The 17,090-nt window shown below is 33.8% G+C and overlaps 2 protein-coding genes across 3 annotated transcripts; both read left to right on the top strand.

Annotated features, from left to right (window-relative positions):
- The first annotated feature begins 1,561 nt into the window (after positions 1–1,561).
- LOC100255155 (uncharacterized) lies at positions 1,562–5,981 on the top strand. The gene is made up of 3 exons (XM_002273773.4): positions 1,562–1,846; positions 1,936–1,988; positions 5,602–5,981. The coding sequence occupies exons 1-3, from the start codon at positions 1,756–1,758 to the stop codon at positions 5,722–5,724; spliced, it is 267 nt and encodes an 88-aa protein (XP_002273809.1). The 5' UTR covers positions 1,562–1,755; the 3' UTR covers positions 5,725–5,981.
- Positions 5,982–11,132: 5,151 nt separating this feature from the next.
- Positions 11,133–14,628, top strand: LOC100260237 (protein PNS1). 2 transcript variants are annotated; one of them, XM_010661214.3, is made up of 6 exons: positions 11,133–11,415; positions 11,504–11,782; positions 11,889–12,797; positions 13,247–13,486; positions 13,589–13,790; positions 14,256–14,628. In XM_010661214.3, exons 1-5 carry the CDS (start codon positions 11,398–11,400, stop codon positions 13,763–13,765), a joined length of 1,623 nt encoding a protein of 540 aa, XP_010659516.1. In that variant the 5' UTR covers positions 11,133–11,397; the 3' UTR covers positions 13,766–13,790; positions 14,256–14,628. The 2 variants fall into 2 exon arrangements, with proteins under 2 accessions (XP_010659516.1, XP_002273748.1); XM_002273712.4 differs by lacking the exon at positions 14,256–14,628 and having other exon boundaries at positions 13,589–13,968.
- Positions 14,629–17,090: the final 2,462 nt, after the last annotated feature.

Raw genomic sequence — 17,090 nt, 5'->3', positions numbered from 1 at the left:
TCCCTAATCTTTCTAAACACTTCTTGACTCCAAAAAGTGCAACAGTAAACCCACTACTCTCACCCAAGCTTTCTTAACTTGCTCACAATTTTGAGAACACCCTACTTTTGCGTCCTACATTTCCAAGTACAGAAACGATTCCTTAAAACAACAAAGCCCTCTTAATAACACTTTTTCTACCTCTGCTTTATTCTCAAACTCGATCAGTATGAAAGGGTCCCCTAGCCTCGCAAACTTCACTCTTCCTTTAAGGTTCCAATGAGATCTTCCCCAACTGCCCAAAGCAGACAAGTTTGGAGCCGACACAAGAGACTCTCCCCATTTCCTAACCAGACACCGGTTTAACAACTCCCTTCCGCTTAGCCCATTTTTTTCCCCTAGTTGTAGCCACGCTGCTTTCCCTAATCTTCTCGCTCTTGATTTCACCGCATCAACATAGGAATTTTCCGGCTTCCCCTTAGAAGCCCCAACTCTACTTTCTGTCCTAAAGAAATCAAAGACTCTCCTAGGCTCATTACATATCAATACTCTAAGAGAGCAGAGCTTTTCAGCTAACAAGGCCCAACCTTCCAAAATGCCTTTCTCCTTCGGGAACACTAAATAATACTTCTTTGCTTCCATGTCAACCACAGAGCACCATAAGAACCTGTCTGCCTCATTTGCACGACGTACCAATTTAAACTTCCTACCTCCATCCTCCCAACTTTTAACAAACCTCTTAGTAGACTCACCTCTACAACAAGCCTCCACTCCTTCCAGTAGACAACACAAACTAAGGCTCCCAAACCTGATCCACGATGTAAAACCTCTACTTCTTTCCATAATGATCCCCTTAAGTTTCTCCCCAAACACATCCGCAGAGATTTCAAAGGACTTAGAGTCCATCGCAAACCAACTTCTGCCTCATCTCATCTCATCTCTCTCCAGGATTTTCCTATACTTGAAAAATTATTTTTAAAAACTGTTTTTGGAAAACAACCCTTAGGGTATGTTTGACAATTGTTTTTTAAAACAGTTTTCCATTTTTCAGAACAAAAAAACTAAAAAAAAACACGTTTGGCAACCAGAAACTATTTTTTATTTTTTGTTCTGAAAATGAGAAAACAAAGTGTTTTTAGAAAACATTTGTTAGTTGTTTTTAATTGTTTTTTTGAGATTTATTTTAAAAAATATTATACAAATATATATAATGATAAAAAGTAAAGTTGTAAACATAAAAATTATTTTTAAAAATATTAAAAACAAGTTAAAAATATTTTAGGTTACTAAACAAAATTTTGTTTTACAAAACATCATACACAAATTTTCAAAAACTATTCTTAAAAGCTATTTTTCAAAAAAATAGTTGCCAAATAGGGATTAGTATTTATTTTTTTTAAAAACATCTAAAAATCAAATTTTCTTTTATACGATGAAGAGTGTATTTGGTGGTAATTCTAAAAAATGCTTTTAACCATTTTAGAACTTAAATGATAAAAAATTTCAAGTATTAAAAATTAGAAATACTTCTTAAAATAACTACTCCAACATTGGATGGTGACCATGGATGAGGGCATTTCAATTCCTTACTCGTCAAAAGAGGAAGCATGTTAGTTTCATGGTAGGTTACTAACAGCCCAATCTTCAAATTGAAGCCCAAGGCCACTCAATCTCACGGCCCGACTGACTAAGCCCAAATCTCCAAAGCGAGCCAGCACAAAACAGCAGAAACCCTAGAAAACCAGAGAGAAGCAAAAACCCTAGTGAACCGGAGAGATGACGCAAAAATCCAATCTTTTCAAAGGCCAACCGAAGAGGAAGGTAATCGCTCCCAATCGCCATGGAAAGCCCTGCCAAACTCGCAAAGGTTTCTCTCCCACTCTCCCACTCTCCCACAGTTTCTATCTCTATGTGTGGATGTGTCTGTTCTTGTTTTTTTTACTCTGGTTTTTACAGGTAAGAGAGTGGTGAAGCCTTCGAAGGTCACAAAGGAGATGGACGCTGATAGGGTGAGTGCAATTTCCATGTTTCTCTGCTTTAGCTTTGTTTTATATTTATTTGTTGAGTAACTAGTTTCTAACTGTGCTTTAAAACGCTAAAGCTTCTGGTATGTAGAGGCTTGATATCGTGGATGAGTTAAGTGTTTGTTGCTGTACGGATTTTTATCAAATTGTGGCATTCATTCTGTGGAGTTTGGATAATTGTGTGGGATTTGTATTGTTTATTGTAGATAGGTAGTGCTTTAATTGAACTTGTTGGGTTTGTGTTTCATAAAATTTTGAGAGGTTTGATTGAAAGGAAGTGATTTTTCTTGCAATTTCATGCTGGGCTTGGTTGAAATGGTGCATCTCTCTTTGTTTTGTGTTGTGTCTATTGATCCAAAAATGATGTCTTGAGATGTTCCATTGTTTCTGTAGTTGTCAAAACACTTTGACAATCTGGGTCATGTCTCTCCAGTCAAATTTGATAATTGTACTAGAACAAGGAATTTAGAGTTTACTGAATAACACACCAAGGCAATGTCTAGTAATTCATGTCAAGGACCTGCTGTTTTAAAAGTAAGACCTATTGGTAGGATCTTTGAATACTTCATGATGCTTGTCATAGGTTAGTAATCACTGGCTCGAGAATGTGCAGTTAGAAGCTCTGGCTGTTAAAATATTATTCTAATAGTTGATGTTAAAGTTCTTTGGTGGATGAGGCTAGCCTTGTGAATGGTGGGTTGTCATGCTTGAGGGGAACTAGAGTAGGAGGAGAGGAAACTTGGGGTAGAATGGTAGCAATGGACCCCAGTTCAGTGTATTTAAGAGGATTGCTAATGATTCTTATGAGTGAACATAGGTTCTTCCAGCTGTGTTGACTCTTTCATTGTAACAACTTGGGGTGTTATAGCAAACGAGGGATGACAAATCCTTGATGTGGTGCGCTTGTAGCAAATGAGGTTGTTGATTCCATATTGGAAAATAATGCTTGTGAATGTAGTGTAAGCTCAACGTTGAAAAGTCATGATCATGTGAATTGGGGTTTCTTGTTGGCGATTTTTGGTAAGATGGGTTTCAGGCAGAAATGACTAGACTAGATTAAAAGGTGCATTTCTAGAACTAGTTTCCCTATTCTAGTAAATGGTGCATTTCTACAGCTCGTTTTTTCTGTTCTAATAAATGATTTTCCTTCACACTTCTTTTGAAGCTCTTAGGGGTCGAGACAAGGGGATCCCCTATCTCCCTACTTATGTGTTATTGCAATGGAGGTCCTCAGTAGTTTGCTCATGAGAGCTTGGGAAGGAGGTTTCCTCTCAAGGTTCAAGGTGAGGGGAAGAGGGGGTGATGAGGAGGAAATATTTCATCTTCTCTTTGTTGATGACACGATTGTTTTTTGTGATGCTTCTTAGGATCATGCCACTAATTTATGTTGGCTACTCGTATGGTTTGAATCCATTTTGGGGTTGAAAATAAACCTTCAAAAAGTTAGTTCATTCCAGTTGACTGGGTGGATAACATGGAGAAGTTGGCTTCTAAGATTGGTTGAAGGGTAGGGGAGCTACCAACTTCTTACTTAGGGCTTCCTTAGAGGCTTCTTACAAATTAGAGGCAATGTGGGATGGGGTTGAGGGGCGGTTTCGAAAAAGGCTTTCAATATGAAAGATGCAATACATCTCAAAAGTGGGAAAGCTTATGCTGATTCATAGCACATTATTTTTGCCTATTTACTATATGTCTTTATTCAATATTTTGAGAAATGCCAAATTGAGTCTAGGAAAGATCTAGAGGGATTTCCTTTGGGAGGAGGAGCCATAGAGAATAAAACACACTTAGTGAAGTGGTTGATTGTTTGTAAGGCCAAGTCGAAAGGGGTTTGGTGTTCTTGTAAGGTAAGAGACACTTATGGAGTCTGCTTATGGGAAGCTATAAGAAAAGAATGAGATCTCTTCATTTGTAGAGTCTCCTTTTATATGGGTAATGAGAGAAGAGTGAAAATTTGGAAGGACAAGTAGTGTGGTGAGGAACCTCTATTTATTGCCTTTCTATCATTGTTTGCTTTAGTGGAGTCGAAAGAGGCATAAGTGGAGGATTTATGGGAGCGGAGTGGGGGGGGACATTGGAATTTTTGTTTTGCAAGGAGTTTGAATGATTAGGAGCTGGATATTGTGGAGTGTTTTCTATCTAGACTCCAAGGAAAGTCAGTGAATAGTGAGGAGGATAGAGTAGTATATAGGGGCGGCAGCAAAGGTGGATTTTCTGTGAAAGCCCTTGATTATGTTCTGAAGCAAGAAAATACCCACTTTAGCGAACTGCCAACTCTAACAATGGGCCCAAGCCCTCAAACAAATATTGATGATGGGAGCAGCCCCAAGTCTGCATAGGGTTCTGCCAAGTGTTGCTTCTAACATGGGAAAGAATCACAGCATCTGAATGTAGTGCCTCAGGTATCTTAAAGGGTCTTTAGGGGATTACCCTGGTAAATGTCTCGGGGTAGGATTCAGTTAATAGGCTTCCAAGTGAGACTTTGGGCATTTGCCTAAAGAGTTGGCATTCCAGTCAACAATAGTGATCTTGGTCCAGGATCGTTTGGGTTGCTGGCAAATGCATCACTAAGATACAAATCAACAGTTGAGTGGACACTTCATACCCATGTCCACTAAATGTTGCACATGCCAATTCAATGAACAGATGATTTTGTAAGTTTGTGAAAAGAGCATAGTTATATCAATACAAACACTTACCTTTTATGCTTAGATCTTCATGTATGCTTACTTTCTGGAAATTGTCTTTCTTTAAGCTTCCTTTATTTGTTAGGTCTAGTTGTCCAACCCTTTGAAGATTCCATTAATTGAGTTAGTAACTTACTCGTGTTAGCTTGGTCTTCACCCAAAAGTATTGAATATATGACATTTGTGCATTCTTCCTTTAATGTCCGTGCATTTACAAGCTTCAAAGAGTGCATAAGAAACCATTGAGATTGGATGGGATGTTGTCTCTAATCTGCAAACTTGGATAATCCAATTTCAATGTAAATTTGGACTTGATTATCAGGAAGCAGTGTTACTTAAGAGAGAAAGGAAGGTGGATGGTAGTTAATGTATGTTGCTCTTTGTCATAAGCTGTGCAGTGGTGGAACATTCACCTATTGTTTTTTTATGGACAGTGTGAATCATAATTGAACAAGACATACACTCACCTTCTTAACTGGAGGTGACAGCTCAATTTTTCATTCACTTTTCCCTAATGGAAACTATATCCTTGACCTTATGATGCTTTACTTGGCTATGTTCCAAAATGATTTGGTATGATGTGGTAGGCTTGCAGCTAACCTTGTTTTTTAGCAATATTTGCCAAATTATACCATGATATGCTTATTACTCAAGAACAACTTTTTATTAAAACCAATAAAACTAAATGGGTGGACTTATTCTCCCTTTCAGAATATCTATTGGAAGTTGTTTCTACCAAGTCTGCCTAGTGTAAAGAGAATAATTATTGCTGTTGTTGGTACTATTTGAAGCTACTTCTATGCCATGAATTTCTTCTAAATCAATGATCTCCATGACAAACAAATGGATCATTACAAATATGGTTTGTTTACATTAATGATGGCTTTTTCCTCCATGTTTGGTGAATCCAGGAGGTGAGCAAGTTCATAAACCACTGCAATGAGGTGAAAGCAGCCACTGTTGCCAACAAGGAAGGTGGTCAACTAAGTATTGTAAAAACCCCATCAGAGCCTTCTAATGCTGCAAAGAAGTAGACACCGATACTACAAAATTGGGGCTATTAAGTGCAACAGATCAGAGGAAACACCGTGTAAAATTGGCATTGGCCTGATTGTGGGTTTCTTTATATATAAAACATATATTTTTATTCATTTGGTCTTTTCTTTTAGTTCTTTGTTTCCCTTCTTTGGTTTGTGGCAGAGTGGAAGTTTGGGCTGTCTTTTCCTTGAACTTTCTCATGTTGTAACTCATAGCAAGTTGAAGGAATGTAAACTTTAAAGTTTTGAGAGAATGATTGATGGTCACAATTGAAATGGTTCAATACAATTCTAACAGCTGACTGGACTTGAGATTATGATGGTTGGAAGATTTCATTTGGAAGGTGTTTGAATGCAGCAATCCCTCATTCAAGAGTCTAAAACCAGCAAAATTGCATGATAACAACTCTGCTTCTTAACCAGGTTCAGTTCTGAACCCTAGTGGTTGCTGGGAATAGATGTGAAGACATGAAGTAACTCTTAAAGTTGGAATAGGCCCACACCCTGCTTAATAAGGCTCTGACAGTGGGCATCTGCCTCACCAGGCCTTGTGTGCAGTTCTACCACAACTTGCAAGTTTTTTGTAAGTATGTGGCTGCAGAGGCTAAGGCTCTTGCGGTCCTTAAATTTTCTCAGATTTCCCATGGTTTGAGATGGTCACTGATCCCTGCCTTTTTTGTCCTATATGAAAGTTTTGGTTGGAATTGTCTGGAAACTGTTGATTACATTGTGGGTTTGGTTAATGTACTGAATGATATTTTTTGGGTACCATATTGAAAGGGCACCATCAATTAGGTGATGCCACAATGAATTTGAAGGCTTCATGCTTTTTAATCTCATTTATTCCATTTTATTGCAAAAATTCAATCATTTGGATGTAGAGTTAGAGGTTTGGTGCAAAATAGCCCTGTTATAAAAAAACCGTAATCACCAAATACAACTTTATTTTTGAATTGAAGCTTTCGATTGCCAAAATTAAAACCTTAATTACCAAATCCGACCTTAATTTTGAATTAAAATATTGATTTATGCTATCTACATGGCAAAAAAAACTATATTACATATAAGTTTATGAATGATACCATACCTTTGGCCCAAAATTCTATAGAGTTTGGATGGGTACATTTATTTTTTATATCTTAACATTTTCCTTCCTATGTTAAAGAATTTGAGTCAAGTTTATAATATTTTCCTTTCTATGTCAATGAGTTTGAGTGGAGCTTACATAGGAAAAAGCATGTTGGTTCTCGAGGAAAAAAAAAGGGGGAGAAAAATTTCTTTATAAATATCTTGTGAGAAAATAATAATAATAATAATAATAATTTTCAAAATGTAACTTTTCATGTGTCACGTAAAGTAGATTGATTACTAAAAGAGGTTTGGTAGTAGGCTAAAGACCAACATTACAATTTGGTACATTTCAATAATAATAATTGTAAAGGCTACAAAGAGACGCCTGCCTTGACCAGGACCCATCAAAAGCAGTGTCCAGACTCCAAACGCATCATTCCTTCTCTTTCTGATAATAAACTAAAATTTTAAAATTTTTATAAAATCGTAATATAAATATTTATTTTATATGATAATTGGGACAACATGAGCTGGCAGCCAGTCACCAAAGAATGTGAAAGGGAGTGTAGTGATGATGTGGTGGGCCCCTCAGTTGGTCACGTTTTTTTTCTGACATCACTAATTGCCAAGCCAACGAGTATTACTATTTGTCAAAAGCTTCGCACGTGACACTATTTTAACGGCTCTATTTCCGACGTGCTCTATTTGGATTTTTACTTTATAATTTTTTTGTCAGAAAATTATTTTAGTGGGTGGACGGGATTCTCTCCTTTCAGATGGCGGATATGGCTTCTTTTACGTGCTTCTAGTAATTACCATGCGAATTAAATCCAAATTAGAAAAATCTACTAAATGGAAGAGGTACGATGTTCAAACTTTATCATCAATTTCATTTCAAATAGGCAACATTTTTATCATATTTTATTCTTAGTATACTTTTTTTTTTTTTTTTACTTTTTATGTCTTAATCACAACTTTGAACTGTCAAACCCTTTTTTTTTTTTTTTTTTTTACGTACATTTAAATAATATAGAAGATATTTTGGTAACACAGCATTTCTCATTAAAATATTTTTAATGAATTATTTTTTATGAAAGTGTTTTTACAAAAATCAGCAGATGATTTTAGGAAGCATTTTTATATTTTTAACACTTGAAAACTTTTATCATTTAAATATTAAAAAGATTAAAAACATTTTTAAGAATCATTATCAAACACACATAAAAAACATTATAAATGAATTTTCAAATTTATAAGAATGTTTCCTAAATTTTGCTAAATACCTAATTTTTTTTTAGAAAAATGTTATTTAAAATAATTGTAAACATCGCATTTAATAGTGTTTATTATCAAAGTGTTTTTAGTAGAAGTGTTTTTTTTACAAGTATGTTTAAGAGAATCACTTCTTAAATGTTTATCTAAAAAACACTATAAGTGTTTTTTCAACATTAAAAGTGATTTTTTAGATTTTTAAAAGTGTTTTATAAGAGAGTTATTTGATTAAAATGATAATTGAGAACCAAATTTTGAAAATCTAATCCTTCATCTTTTTTTCACTTCATTCTGACAAAAAATATCTTTATTCTTTTCTTATAAAAATAACAATTTCTTTTAAAACTTAAGTGTAAATACTTGAAATGGTTAAGGACAATTATGTAAAAAATGAGTTACTTTTCAAACAAAAACATGAAAAATGTTAAATTCATAAATACGAGAATTATTTTATTTTTTTAACCAATTAATTCTTTATAAAATTTGTCAAACACCTATTTTTTTTTTTTCAAAAATATTTCCTAAAATCATTATCAAACTATTTCTAAGTTACTTTTTGAAAGAGTTTTTAAAACTTTCAAAGCATGATTTAAAAATTAAACATAATTTTGAAGAGTATTTGATTTTTTTTTATAGTAGGATTGTAATTTGGATGGATTAGAGGTGTTATTAATTCTCAACTTACCAAGTTATCAAAGAAAAACTCGATAATAAAGTTTGATAATAAATAAAATATTTATTTAAAGTTATGAAATATAAATTATATTATATAATAAGATTATAAAAGCTATTTCTCAAAGCTATTAAATATACTATTAATTACTAATTTAATATAAATTACAATTCAAACTCAAATTCCAAAAATTTAAAAATCAAACAATAATGATAAACTTATTAATATAGTGCAATTATAAAAAGTAAAGATTAAAGTTTTTCATTATTTTTTTATATTTTTCATATTTTAAATAATATATATATGTTCAAATTTCCTTGCATTATTTTCACCTTCAACTTATGTCACCCCTAATATATCTATATTTTAAAGAAATAAAGAAATTTTAAAATTTTAAATTAATTTTTATTTATTTTTAAAATTAAAAAAATATTATAATTAAATTTATCTTCAATAAAAATATTTTTGAGATGTTATTTCTGATTTACTTTCAGTTCTTGTGGGTGCAGAATATTTAAAGATTGGGTTGAAAAAGTGAAAAACAACATCACAGTTTTAGTAACTAGATGTGAATATTCATTCATTCACACAAGAGGGCCAAAATTCATTTCTCTTATCCTGTTTGCTATCTTGTGTTGCATTCTATTTGGGACCTCATGATTCATGAATGCTTCATAAATGAGGTAAGAATGAATGTTTTTCAACCTTCCAAAATGAAGAGTTTGGTGTGTCATTTATGGGGTGGATGTTTCATTTTGGAGTGTTATCCACAAACATCTGTTGTGGGTTGGTTCATTTTCCTAGGGCTCCATGATGGTGAAGTGATTTTGAAAAGGGGTTTAAAAATGCTTCCACTTAAAACTCTTTCGGATTCTCATTTTAATATAAATTTACTTTAATGAAGTTCCTGATGTAATATGGTGTCTGCTTTTAAAAGACTAGACATATCTCAACTAGACATATCTCAAATGTCTGTAACTAAATGATCGAATATCTCACTTATGTAATAACCCTTTTCTAATTATGTAGATATTGTTCATTCCAAATCTAATTAATATTTCATTACTTTAAAATGTGTTTACAAAGTTAAGAAGAACTCTTATGTTATATATATATAGAGTTATGAACTTTCCCCTCTATTTGATATAAAATATTATAAACAGTCAATGCAAACACAATGCTCTCATTGTGCTGTAAGGCTAAACAAACTCTTACATAGGTCAATAACTAACTTTGATATTATTTGTAATGACCTACTCTCAATAACAAACCCTCGCACTAGGGTTGAGAATATTATCCATTCTAAACTCAAAGAGGTTCTTATGACTTTAAAACGTGTTTATAATGTTAAGAGAAGGTCATACATATATATAGCGTCAAAAACTTTATCCGCATGTAGGATATCACAAGTTATGTTTGACCTTTTAAGATTACACATCTCATTTATTTGTGGGCTTTCAAGGCAGGACAACATATGTCAGAAATTTTATTTTATTTTTCATGATTTTTACTTTTAAATTACACTTATATCCTTACTAATTGTTTTTCAACTATTTCACAATAATTTTTTAAAATAAAAAATTATATATGAATAAACCCTAAAAGATTTTCACATACCATGTTATATGGATTCAAATAAAATACAAAAAGAAAAAAAAATAGTTATAAACATAACTACAATAGTCTTGATATCAAATAAATTACAAACAAGATGATTTATACCTAGGGTTTGTGGTTGGGAAGATTAGGCAATCCAATCCAGCTCAATACGAACATATTTAATAAATTAAATTTTATATTATATTATTTAACTATTTATATTTAAATTTTAATTAATTTTAAAATTTTAAGTAATAATCAAATAATTTATCTTATATGAAAATAAATAAATAAATAAATAAATTTTTTATCTATTAAAATTAAATATTTATCTTAAACCAAATAATAATAATAATTATTATTATAAATATCCCTTAATGTTAGAAATATGAAAGAATAGTACCTATTAAATTTACCCCTCACGGTAACTTTTAATTTACCATTGGGAAAAGGGTACTTTTGACCTTTTCCATCCTTATAATGATATCGCTCCTTTGTAGGACAGGCAGGAGGGTGCCTGATACGGCCTGCGAAGTAAAGATGATAAGGTGATGAAGTGGGGTGTATCTATCCTTTTCTTCCATAAACCCATCACATCAGTACACGTCATCGTCCGGATCATCAAGCATGCTTTAATCCCAGCCGCCCAATTTCCAATCACATTTCCTTGCCCACGTGTTCATCTGGTCCACCTCTGATTCATTCGTATCATGAGCCCCTGTGTGCCGTACTTACACACCTAAGCATCCCCAAATTTAAATTTTTGTCAGAATTTTCTACCATTTAAACTTTAAAGTTTTATCCGTTGGAGAGGAGAAGAAGTATAAAAATATTTGAAATGTTTTCTAGGATGGCGTGGCAACACGCGCCTCAAAGAGCGTGGAAATGAGAAGAACCGGTGCGTCATAGACGTATATGTCCGAGACGTTGAGGTCAAATCTAAGGGGCCAAGTGAAACAACAAACCAGTAACGTCACCACTAACTCAGCTTCAAATCCAACGTTACCGCAGCCGCCGCCGCCGTCGTCTCTGGCCATCGGAAAACCTCCTCTGCGATGGGTGCTTTAGAGCCTGTAAGACGCAGCAACCCCTTCTTCTTCCAGGCCTTTATTTTGCTCCAAATTTGTGAAAATTTCAGAGGTTTTGCTGTGGTTTTCACAGGTGGAGGAGAGAGAAAACTCGGAAAAGGATGGTGAAGAGAGAGCTGAAGAAGAGAAGGAGAAGAGAGAAGATGAGGAGCATAAAGATTTGGAGAAAGGTGAAGAGGGTTTTGAAGAGCAAGTGGGAAGAGGCACTCCACAGCCGCAGGGGGATTTTCATGTATCCATGTTGCAGAGATTGAACCCCTCAAACCCCTTGAGGGTTGCCATCCCTGGTGTCACCAGGGCAACCACTCCATCTCCTGCTCAGCCTCGCTCCACCTCCACTCCAACCCCACAAGTAAGAACCAGAGAAAAACCTCCAATTTTTCTTTTTCTTTTTTATTTTCATGTTGTTGGGTTGAATTTTTCTGGGTTTTGCTGTCATTTTCTTTGTGTCCAAACAGCAAACAATCACAACTCTGAATTCAACGGCTTACACCAACAGAATATCCCTATTTCTATTCCTGCTCCACGCGGTTCTTGCTGTTGGTCTTGTTTGTTTCCTTATATTCAAGGGAATTCAAGGGCTATTAGAACCAGGCCAGGTTCAAAGGAAAGAGAGGAAGCTGTTAAAGTATTTTTTGCCTCAAGTAGAAGCTGCTTCTCTTCTTAGCATTACTCTCGCATTTGCATGGCAAAAGGCAGTGAGAACATGGCCCAAATTCATGATTCATTTCATTCTGTGGAGCACATTTTTGATGTCCTTGTCCGCTGGAATTCTCCTGATTTGTTTTCAAATGCCCTCCACAGATGGGGTTGGTGTTTGTTTTATACTATTTGCAATAGGCAATGGGTTGTATGCTTGTTGGGTCACACACAGAATCAAGTTTTGCAGCAAGATTTTTATCAAATCGCTCGAACCCGCATCGAAATTCCCTGATCTGAATCAGCCCACTTACTGGATGCTTGGGGTCGGGTTCATGTGGATGTCACTATGGATTTTAGCTGTAATGGGAGCCTCGAATTTCCACTTCCCTCCATTGATCATAATTGTATTAGTACTGAGCTTGGCTTGGACTGCAGAAGTGATGAGGAATGTTGCCAATTTAACAGTTAGTAGGGTAATTGCTTTGTATTATCTCAGAGGAATGCAATGTAATACAAAGTTTTGCTTCCAAAGAGCCCTGTCTCGGAATCTTGGCAGCGCTTGTCTGGGGTCAACCTTTGTGCCTGCAATTGAAGCTTTGAGAATTGTCGCCAGGGGACTCAATTTGCTTGAGGGAGAAGATGAGTTCATGTTCTCTTGCGCCCATTGCTGTCTCCATATCATGGAGTCCATCTTCAGATATGGCAATGGCTGGGCCTATGTACAGGTATCACAACTGATCTGCCATTAGAACCTGCAAATTTCTTTTGCTCACATTGCATTTCATTTATCAATTTTGTAGAACATGGGGCAACTTTTTTTATCAGTGGCTCATAGCCCTTACATGGACTCCCTTCTGTCTATTGCTATTGAAAAATATGGGCTTATGCCATGGCTGCATTGTCCTGGGATCCCAAAACTCTTATTGCATCGCCTCAAAATTCTATGAATTTTTTTTTTTTTGAAAAAAAAACAAAAATGAATTAGAAACAAAACTACCATATCAAGAGTAAATAACCTGATTTGATTCTTGAATTCTTCATCAAATGATTTCTTGGTTCCAAATTGGCAATGTGGTCAGTCTTGGGTTGCTTAATACACTTGTCTACTTATCAATTGTATAGACCCCTTTCATTGTGAAATGGAATTGAATTATGTATAAAATAAATGTTATAGATAGCTGCATATGGGAAAGGTTTTGTGAAGGCATCACAAGACACTTGGGAGCTCTTTGAAAAGAGAGGAAAGGAAATGGAAGCCATCGTTGATTCTGACATAACCAGTGCCATATGTTTCCTCGCTGGCGTCTGCAGCGGCTCAATGTGTACCATTGTTGTGGCTGCTTGGACTTTCTCTGTGCATGAAGGCTTCACCGCCACCCTCTCCCTCCTTGCATTTTTCGTAGGATATCTCATGGTGGGTTGTCCATTAGTCCTAACCTAACCCGATTTATTTTATTTAATTGTTTATCCATTCATACAGATCATGGGCTCAACTTGAGTATATCTTATTTACCAGGCGAGGATTGCCATGGCACTACCACATGCCTGTGTGAGCTGCTACTATGTGTGCTATGCAGAAAACCCTGACAACCGGCTGTTTGATAAAACAATACCCGATCGTCTGAACTTGATAAAATCTGGTCGCGATGTGGTTGTGCCTACGCCTAGAGTCCCACGGCACCTCCCAGCATAGCTAGTAAGCGAAAGGCTCTAATTTTGTAAGTGTACAAATCTTGTAATTCGGTATTGTTTGGCCATACTATCTAGATGTACAATAACACTTAGGTTGCCCTCAACCAGGACCCAGGGCTCAACCCGGGCCCTGCCCTTGGTGGTGGTAGTGATGATAATGATTTGGACCATGAAAGTTAAGATCAAAGTGGGGATAATTTTTCAGATTGGGAGGAATGAGTGAAACCCCAGTGAGATTCCAACCAAGCAAAGCTGCAAAGACCAAAGACAAAGTGTCTTTAGGTCTTGTCCTTTGTATTATATCCCTTGCTCTACCTTTTGGGATATCCTGTCCTGACTCCTAATAACTCCCACCATTAATTTGATCATTTCTTTTTAGTATCAGTCATGAATAAACCTAAACCCATCATTACTTTACATAACACTATAAGAGTGATCTTCTTGTAAAAATACCCATGATTTCTGATTGAATTTTTTCTTCTATATCTCAGTTATGGATTCAAAAAAGATGTGATTGCAGTCACTGTCTAGATGTTGTATAGAGTTGGAAAGCCATTTTCAATAGTGGAAGGCAATAGCAGACCAGAAAATAACAGAGGAAAAAAAAAGGGAGAAAAGAGAGTAGAAACTAAAATGATAAGGATGTTTCGTTTGGTGCCATTTCATTGCTCCTTTGCCCTTTGCTTTAAAATAGAGAAAGAAAGCCCTTTTGTAAAGTAGCTGAAAATGGACCTCTTTTATACATCATGTCACTTTCAAGAATTAAGATATCAGCATCAACTATTGATGCATTGTTGGAAAGCATTGAAATCTACCAACAATTTGGTGAAAAATACCAATAAAACATGAAAAATCATATTGATATATCCTTGTTTAAAATCTCACTTCAACATGTGTAAAATAAATTTGATTGAATATAAAAAAATGTTGAAATATTATCTGCATGACATGTGGAAAGTAAGAATATAATTGAAGTACAAAAAAAATATGACAACAATCTAAGGGTCATAAATGTGATTAAAGTATAAAAAATATGATCGAATATGAAAAATTAATAAGGATAAAAAAAATGTGATCAACTAAACTCAAATGGTGTTTTTCTTAATATAGGATTTGGTAAGATATCACAGTACATAAGGTCTTAATATGTCTACATCAAAAGAATCTTTCTATTATATCATATAAAATATTATAAAGGATAAGATTTGATACAATTATTGAGTTTCTGAAACGGGTATCTCTTATTTTTTTCTCGGATCTTTCATTCTTTCTCGTATCTCATATGCATAATCTTTATAATTTTATCTCAATCACATGACTTCTTTACAACAGTTCATTGTGGAAAGATTTTATATTTAAGGGTGGGAGTTTTAAAAAAGAAAAATAGCATAAAAGAAGTATTATTTAGGCACTATAGAAGGGGTCCACCTACTGGCCAAAATGGAATAAGGTTGAGGTGATCGAGAGGAAAAGGACTTTTCATCTTTTGTTGGTGAATGGTGGTAATGCAAGTGGCCACTAGACATTCTCGTGGAGACATCTAGGCTTTGTATGGTTGATAAGCTTTTTTGGTTTGCTCCAAATTTTTTACTTGTCATGACTCATGAATCATGTTCACATTTGGTGGCCCCAATTAAATCAAATCAAACCTCTATTATATGGTTACTTGGTATGCAAGTTCTCTCACCACACCTTCCCAGCTGCTGATGAGACACTTTCTCGTCAATAATTTAGGTCTTGGGTTTAAATATAATAATAATAATAATTTTTTAAGTATAATAATTTTTAAAATAGTTTAAAACAAATTACAGCTTATTTCAAATTTTAAACATATACGTTACACCAATATATATATATATTTTAAATAAAGATGGAAAACAATTGTTTTAAATCCTATCTTTGTTGTGATATGGTAAAATGATGTGATACCACCTAAAAAGTATTATCATAATACCAAAAAAATGATATAATTAAAGTAGGAATATATATATTTTGAAGATTTGATGTAAATATATTTGAAAAAAAATTATGTTTTAGACTTAGTTGATCCCAAAAATTAAGATATAAATTTACTATTTAAGCCCAACACCTAGAAGAAATGTGAAAATTGAGAAGAATGATATGAAGTTTTTATCTTTTAAAAAATGACCTTTATTGATTATGAAAAAAAAAACATTAATTTAAATTTTATTTCTTTTGCAAACCTCAATAAAATTTAATATAATTTAGGGATTTCGAAAAAAAATACACTTTTCTAAAAAATTAAAAATAAATTATTATTATTTAAAAATCAAACATCTTGAAAAATATATATTTTTAAAATTGTGTATATAAAAAATAGCTGAAAATATGTCAAATTTTTTTTTTCAATGATATATTTTTATAATATATTTTTTTTAAAAATAGTTTTCTAAAAATAATAATTTTTTTCAGAATAATTATTAAAAAAAATTAAGATAAAAAAGTTTCTTAAATATTATGGTAGAAAATAGTTTTGAAGGGTATATTGATTTTTTCATATTTTATATCATTTCCATCACTTACAACTTTTATAAACCAAATCTTAATTTTTGAGTCCAAAAGATAATTCTCCTGATATATTTAATCATTAATAGTTTCAAATTTCGTTGGTTGTCCCTATAAAATATATTTTATTTATAAAATTTATTTTTTAGAAATGTTTTAGCTAGAATTATTTTAGGTAAATATATTTAATAATTTTGTAAAAAATAAATTTTATAAACTTTTATTTACATGAAATGGATGTGAATGAAATTAAGCTAATTAAAATAATTATAATAAGGGTTTTTTCAGATCCAATTTTGTCTTAAATATAATCAACCCTTCCAAGAATCTCAGCCCTCAAGAAATTCAAAAAGGAAATGGATGGGGATGCCCCCACCCACTTGTTGAATAAAAAAATAAAATAAAATCTCAAAATAATTAAATATTCGTAACAATAATATCCATCCAGCGCACATGAGATCCTTCTAGTATTGGTAGGTTATACGTGTCACTTTTGAATTCCGTATCAGCATTTGCATCATCCTCCTTTCCATTTTCCGAAAAGAGATTCTACCATTTTTAGTAGACTTAAATGTTGTCTGGTCTAAAAAGGTGCCTTGACAAAACGTGGACTACAATCCAATCTCCATATACCAACAAAATACATCAATACATTGGAGATCCTCTTCTATCCTTTGTTATCCTTCTGAATATTTTGTTACAATTGTAGACATTCTTGTTGGTCATGAGTTCATGGGTGGAAGATTGAATCAGGATTATGTATGCATATTCTTTTAGGCTTCCACCGACCATGTGCACCG

The sequence above is a fragment of the Vitis vinifera genome, chromosome 13 (genome assembly GCF_030704535.1).
Source record: "Vitis vinifera cultivar Pinot Noir 40024 chromosome 13, ASM3070453v1".
In the NCBI taxonomy this organism is placed as follows: domain Eukaryota; kingdom Viridiplantae; phylum Streptophyta; class Magnoliopsida; order Vitales; family Vitaceae; genus Vitis; species Vitis vinifera.
Note: the sequence above shows the minus strand (reverse complement) of the source record. Positions and strands in the feature narration are given on the sequence as shown.